Source organism: Leptodactylus fuscus, chromosome 2 (assembly GCF_031893055.1).
Source record: "Leptodactylus fuscus isolate aLepFus1 chromosome 2, aLepFus1.hap2, whole genome shotgun sequence".
Taxonomy (NCBI): domain Eukaryota; kingdom Metazoa; phylum Chordata; class Amphibia; order Anura; family Leptodactylidae; genus Leptodactylus; species Leptodactylus fuscus.
The window spans coordinates 50,967,687-50,974,231 of NC_134266.1; the positions used below are offsets into that span (position 1 = coordinate 50,967,687).

At 44.2% G+C, this 6,545-nt stretch overlaps 1 protein-coding gene across 1 annotated transcript; it reads right to left on the reverse strand.

Annotated features, from left to right (window-relative positions):
• Positions 1-2,176: 2,176 nt before the first annotated feature.
• Positions 2,177-6,327, reverse strand: CRYBA1 (crystallin beta A1). The gene is made up of 6 exons (XM_075263707.1): positions 6,247-6,327; positions 4,919-4,983; positions 3,385-3,503; positions 3,154-3,295; positions 2,850-2,992; positions 2,177-2,379 (listed from the first exon to the last, which is right to left on the reverse strand). The coding sequence occupies exons 1-6, from the start codon at positions 6,275-6,277 to the stop codon at positions 2,232-2,234; spliced, it is 648 nt and encodes a 215-aa protein (XP_075119808.1). The 5' UTR covers positions 6,278-6,327; the 3' UTR covers positions 2,177-2,231.
• Between the last annotated feature and the right edge of the window lie 218 nt (positions 6,328-6,545).

Below are 6,545 nucleotides of genomic sequence, written 5' to 3' on the forward strand. Positions count from 1 at the left end.
TGTCCCTCCATCTCTGCCCCCAGATTCATGTCCCTCCATCTCTGCCCCCAGATTCATGTCCCTCCATCTCTGCCCCCAGATTCATGTCCCTCCATCTCTGCCCCCAGATTCATGTCCCCCCATCTCTGCCCCCAGATTCATGTCCCCCCATCTCTGCCCCCAGATTCATGTCCCCCCATCTCTGCCCCCAGATTCATGTCCCCACATCTCTGCCCCCAGATTCATGTCCCCCCATCTCTGCCCACAGATTCCTGTCCCTCCATCTCTGCCCCCAGATTCATGTCCCCCATCTCTGCCCCCAGATTCATGTCCCTCCATCTCTGCCCCCAGATTCATGTCCCCACATCTCTGCCCCCAGTGTCATGCCGTCCTCTCCATCTCTGCCCCCACTGTCATACCGTCCTCTCCTTCATCTGCCCCCAGATTCACGTTCCACCTCCACATTAAACTTACCTTCTCCTCCGCTCCCTCGCCGCTCTCTGCCCGCCTCTCTCGCTGACACATCACGTCTACAAGCCAGGAGCCGGCGGCAGCAGCGAAGCGAGATGCTGACACAGGTCAGCTCCTCGCTTCAGCCGCATGTGTCAGCGAGAGAGACGCAGCGGCGAAGCGAACACGCGAGCCGCTTCAGCCGCATGTGTCAGGGAGAGACGCGGGCAGCGGCGAAGCGAGGAGCTGACCTGTGTCAGCTCCTTCCTTCAGCCGCATATGTGTTCAACTCAGATCTGCGTCCTCTGGACGCAGATCTGAGTTGAAATCGGGACATACCTCCCTCCAACCGGGACCGCGGGACATGTCACCCAAATCGTGACTGTCCCGCGGAAATCGGGACGGTTGGGAGGTATGTAAAATGGACGATTAGACATGCACAGTGGGCCCTGCCCAAAGCCCAGTAGCACAGCCGACTGAGCATGCACGGGATTTCTATCCCGAACGCAGACTCGGCTCGGCTTGGCCCAGCGATGGAGACACGGAGGACGCTGTGAAAATCGCGACTGAAGAAGATGGAGGCATCGCTAGAGAGTCTTCAGGAAGCACAGGGGACGCCCCCTGTACTGTTTGAGCACTGGGGGAACGCCCCCAGTGCTGTCTGGAGAACCATTTGCATACCGGGAAAAAACGGAATATCAATGGAATGGCGGCGTGGAGCAGAATTATAACAGTAGGGGATGAATATCCTTTCTTAAGGCTATTCAGATGTCTTATTAGCTCAAAAAGGGATTCTAATGATGGAATTCCTTTAATGATATGCTTTACAGCAGTCTCACAGACAGCAATAGTCTAGAGACTTATGGGAGAGTTTTCTAGAGACACAGTGCAAGGACAGTAATAGATGCAAAGGTGGGTCAGTGATATTATCTGTATAGGTTTTACCTTTGATTGTAATCCTGTCTGTCTTATTATATGTGATATGAATGAGGTTTCTGCAGCAAAGAAAACCCCAACAGAATTGGTAATTGTCAGTCTATTATTCAGAATTTAGTGACTTTAGTGAAAAATAATCATACAATTTGAAAAAAAAATTGTTTAACATATAAACTTGGTTAAATATTAAGCCATTTTATGCTGACGTATTCCCTTTGATAGTCTGTAGCCTTATACATATATGGATCGCCTTAGATTTGCTCTGCATGTTCTGTACTGTGAGCTGGTTGGGTTCTTTGTAGTATGCCAAGGTACAATGGCGAAGGGTGGAACCTGCTGGTTGGCTAATGCAAGACATCTTATGTGCCCAGGTACATTAATATCATTTTCTGTATTGTTTGACCATTCGCTGTGACCTTTGAGAATCTGGGAGCCTAATACTGTAAGTGGAGTCTTTTGCATAGTAAATGTTACTGTAGTTATTATTATTATCATTATTATTATATTACCCCATTATTATCCAGTCCCAAGTTTTTTGAAAAAAATAAGATACTACCCTGGCGTTTAACACAATGTCGCAACAGCGCATATTACAGTCAGATCTCTCAAGCGTAAAATACACCTTTTCTTGCAATGAAACAAAGGCGAAAGGAAATCTTTGTGTTTTTTCTGAAGTACATTTATTTTCCATTTTCGCAGTTGGTACAATTAATAAGTAATTTTCCCAACATGCATTCACAGTACAATAAAAGGTTTCTGTATCATCTAGATTAGCATTAAAAGAGAATGGTAGCACCACAGAAAGCCTGTGAACGGTGACCTCTCGCAAACACGGCAAGGGTAAGTGACAGGAGAGTCTGGGCCCTTTACTGCTGGATGCGTCGGATAGATTGGATCTGGAAGGTCTGGGCATGAGATCCCCATTCTCTCCAGTGCTTGTATTCACCTCCATGGTGGTCGCATTCCAAAATGTACTGGTAGCCACGGTATCCAGGATATTGGTAAGACACCCAGCTGCAAAATAAGGAAACCATAGTCAATCATTTTTAGCCCTTCAGCCTTAAAGGGGTTTTCCAGGACTATAGTACTGATGAGCCGTCTATAGGATAGAACAACCACATTGGATCAGTAAGGTCCGACATCGATGAGTTTCAAGGGCTTGCAATGATTGGGTGAGCTCCACTTCCTCCAGTGACATCACGAGTATTGGTCACATTGCCTGCCAGGCTGTAGCTCAGTTCCATTCAAATGAATGGAGCACTGCTGCAATACCAAGCACAGACACTATACAAGGTAAGGCGCTGCAGTTCGTAAGCAGTGAAGAGGGCATAGCACTTGTCTAAAGGCTGCAGCCCCTTCAATTAACTAATTTGTGGTGTTCCAATTGCTGGACCCCACCAATCTGATAATGACGACTTATCCTAAGGACTGGTGATTGATGTCATAGTTCTGAGAACCCCTTTGTATGATTTCCAAATACTTACGAGCCACATTGAACCTTCATGGATCCAACTTCGTTGTTGCCCCAGCCCATTGCTTGCAGAGAAGGATAGTCATCGCAAATCTCCCATTGTCTTCCAATGAAGTTCTCTTTCTCAAAGATGACCAGTTTGGATTCTTTATGGTTCTGCAAAGAAAATTCAGATGTAAAGTGCAGAAATCCACAAAACAAAGCTTGGAAATATTTTTAATCTCAAGAAAACATCCATTATCACATAGCATGTCCTCTTTATCATGCCCTCCTCCAGTGTAAATCTATTTGTACAGTTTGCCCTTTTTTGCACTTACAGCAGAACAGATTGGGCGGAAAGACATCAGGCGCTCAATGTGATAGGCATTGCTGCCACTCCAGGCATCCCAGCGGGGGTACTCGCCTCTCTCCAGGACAAACTGCTGACCACAGAAACTTGTGTGCTCATATCCAATCCAGCTGCAAAAAAACAATAAAGCCATTAACACACTATTTACTGGTATCCTAAGCAGACTTTATAGTAGGGAATCCTATAGATCCATACTTACGCTCCACATTCCACCTTTAGAGACCTAATGTTATCAAAGCCGCACTCCATGATGTTTGCGCAGGAGGCAGTGAATTCCATCCTCTTTCCTTGGAAATTTTCTTGATCATATACTGTGATCTGTAAGAGACATTAACTTATATCATGGGAATAGCGCATGGCTGTTATGTTTAGTGATAACTAGTATTTCCTTCCTTCCAAATATAAAAGGGTATATATTGGTCCCCGTCCAATTTTGATACTAATAGGCTATCCTCACAATAGATCATCAGTAACCGTTCGACACCCAGAGCTTGCACCCATCCTCTGTTCAAGGCTTCCTCCAGCACTGAAAGCCATAAAAAAAATACTAGAGTTCTGAATCCATTTAAGGATAGAGCTGCAGTACTCCAACATGGCCGCTATAGAGAGGACGGAGCCTTCTGCTTCTGGTTCCATCATCTGTACAGGTTGCTCAGAACAAGTGAACAGTGTGGGGTCCAGGTGTAGGACCCCACTCATCTGATGATGGTCGAAATTTGTCCTGGGATCATAAAACCCTTTTAGGCCAAGGTCCCAGGTTGTGGAAGCACAGCTTTTTTTGTTGCCAATTTTGTTGCAGTTTTTTGAGCCAAACCCAAGAATGGCTATAAAAGGAATGGGAAATATATAGGAAGTTCTTATACTTCTATCTTCTGCTCAATCCACTCCTGGGTTTGGCTCAAAAAACGCAACAAAATCTGCAGCAAAAAAAGCTGCGTTTCCGCAACGTGTGGCCCAGCCTTAAGACCATTATTCATAGGTTTACAATACAGAAATAATTTGATATATGTTAAAATAGTCCAGTTCTGGTCTACATCTAAAGCTATGTGTCCATTTCCCTTATTAAAAATCCTTAGATAAGCCCATCCCTCACGATCCCAATCTCAGCCTAACTGCTGTAGACCACAACCCTATTAAAGGTCTTGCTTTCATCCAAGGACAGTGCCACACCTATTCTCAGGATTTGCTTGGTATTGCAGCTCAGACTGAGCTGAAACATGATGAATATTTACAACTACATTGGTCAATTCCTAAACTTTAGGGGAGGCAACGCGTCCTCTTAAGGACATAAGCAGTGCCCTAGCATTGCCTGTAGGGATGTGATGTTCCTGTTGGGTGAGCCATACTATTGGGTTATTACAATAATGCACATATGTCATTTGTGAAAGCTTTAACATGCTGTTTCTTTGTTGTTCTTTCCTACTTAAGTCAGATAAGGATGATGAATGGTTATTTTGTTTCACTCGTCTCATGGTTTCTTGTTCTCAGTGCCAAACATAAGAAACTATTTGAGTCACTGACAAGAAATACAATAAATAAACACAAGTCCCTCTTTTTAGTCATTTTTGGTAATGCTCTTCTATAACATGATCTCTTCATTGGAACGTGTTCAGGATAAAAGACAGATACTGAGGAGTATAATCTACATGCAGTCTCAGCATTGGATTTGACTTCTACATAACTATGTTATTGTTATCTCGCCTAACAATCCCATGTAAGCAATCGCTGGATACCTTAAAGGGTCCCAGAGGAACAGTAAGCGGGTTGGTCTGGGCCATTTTTTCAGAGGTGATGTCTTCTAGAAAAAAAAACAAAGGATATCATTTAAACAATGGATGACTGGTCACTAAGCTTACACCACCGGGTCAGACAGGCTGTACATTGTAAGGTAACCTGACATGACCTGGGTGTCAGAATGCGGTCACTCCCAGTGCTAGCATATAGCGGATACTGCCAGGCAAAGGTTTTTCTGGCCTTGTAATAATTAGAAGAATTTCCCCTTTAATATAATTTATCTCCTATTAAGGGTGAAAAGTCAGATTTGCCAGAGATCCAACCACTAAGACCCCCCAGCCATCATGAGAATGGGGGTCAAAGGAGTTCTTGCAAAATGGAATCATAGTGTGCATGTGAGACTAATGCTCCATTCACTTCTATTGCACTACTCCAGTGATGATGGAATGGACACGTGGTCACACACACATGTACAGCCATATTCACACCGAGCACACAGGAGACGTGGAATAATCCCTTGACTGCTGGAGGGCCCAGTGGTCAGAGCCTCAGGAATCAGACACAGCTTGTGGATAAGTGTCTACAGGGCAAACCTCTGTAACATAACACATGAGCTGTTGAGTCTGCCATCTGCTTGTATCTCTGAAGTTTATATACCCGTTACAGCAGATGGACAGGGTGGTCTCTATAAGAAAACCTTTATCTAAAAACCTCCTTCCGCCTCAACATAGATGCCACATCATTATAAGAAATTCTAAAGATCTCAATGTATCAACTTTGTAACAATGTCAATATATATCTAATATTTGTCTCAAAACCAGCAGATTTTCCAGCAACCAAAACTTTTACCATTGAATGTTTTAGAAGTAGCAATAACTAAAGGTATGGAAAGTCTTGCCATATAATCAGTAATAGTGAAAGCAAGAAATATTCCCTCCAGAAGGGCACAATATTCTCACACCCCCTTACCCTGTGCCTCTATGTTTTCAGATGGTTCTCTCTTACATGTAAAATTAGTTTTCTATAATATAATTACAGAGATCACTGTGAAAAAGTTACAACTATAAGCTCTGCTGTCCATGTACAGCATTCACCAGCAGGTATTGAGGGTATACGGCCACCTTATGCCTTTAAAACATAGCAGTTGCTTTACTACCGGCCTTTTCTTCATGCTAGTCTGAAGCCATACTCAAACCTATAAACCATAGTCTAATTCATTGTCCTGTTTTGGCAATGTGGTCAAGGAGCTCCAAGTCGATTATTCCACTAGAAACAGTCTATATGTTACCATTACCCCTATAAGAGACTGCTCAGATGCTGGACTCACCTTGCTCAGTCTGAACTGCTGGGATATCCATCTGGCACTTGCCTACTCTAAACCACCCAGCGACAGGGTTTATATAGGAAGCTAAACCACAGGTCTTAATGCCCGCTTTTCACCCAGTGTCAGCATTATACTGTCAGGGCTATTGTCTCCTCTGATCCCAGTCCTCTTGTCTGAGTCTCTTTGCCCAGCACAATGTACATTTCTGTGTGCATGACTGAGCCTACTGGCCATGACTTCACTTGTCTCCTCTGCCCTTCTGCCTGGATCACAGAGAGAATCTATCTATCTATTCATTAATC

Excerpts from the sequence above, each read along its gene's own strand:
- CRYBA1 (XM_075263707.1), bottom strand. The coding sequence starts at position 6,277 with ATGGATATCCCAGCAGTTCAGACTGAGCAAG. Across the intron at positions 2,993-3,153 it reads TCCGCCCAATCTGTTCTGCT|AACCATAAAGAATCCAAACT; the intron begins GTAAGTGCAAAA and ends TTTTCTTTGCAG. Across the intron at positions 2,380-2,849 it reads ATGAAGGTTCAATGTGGCTC|CTGGGTGTCTTACCAATATC; the intron begins GTAAGTATTTGG and ends CTTATTTTGCAG.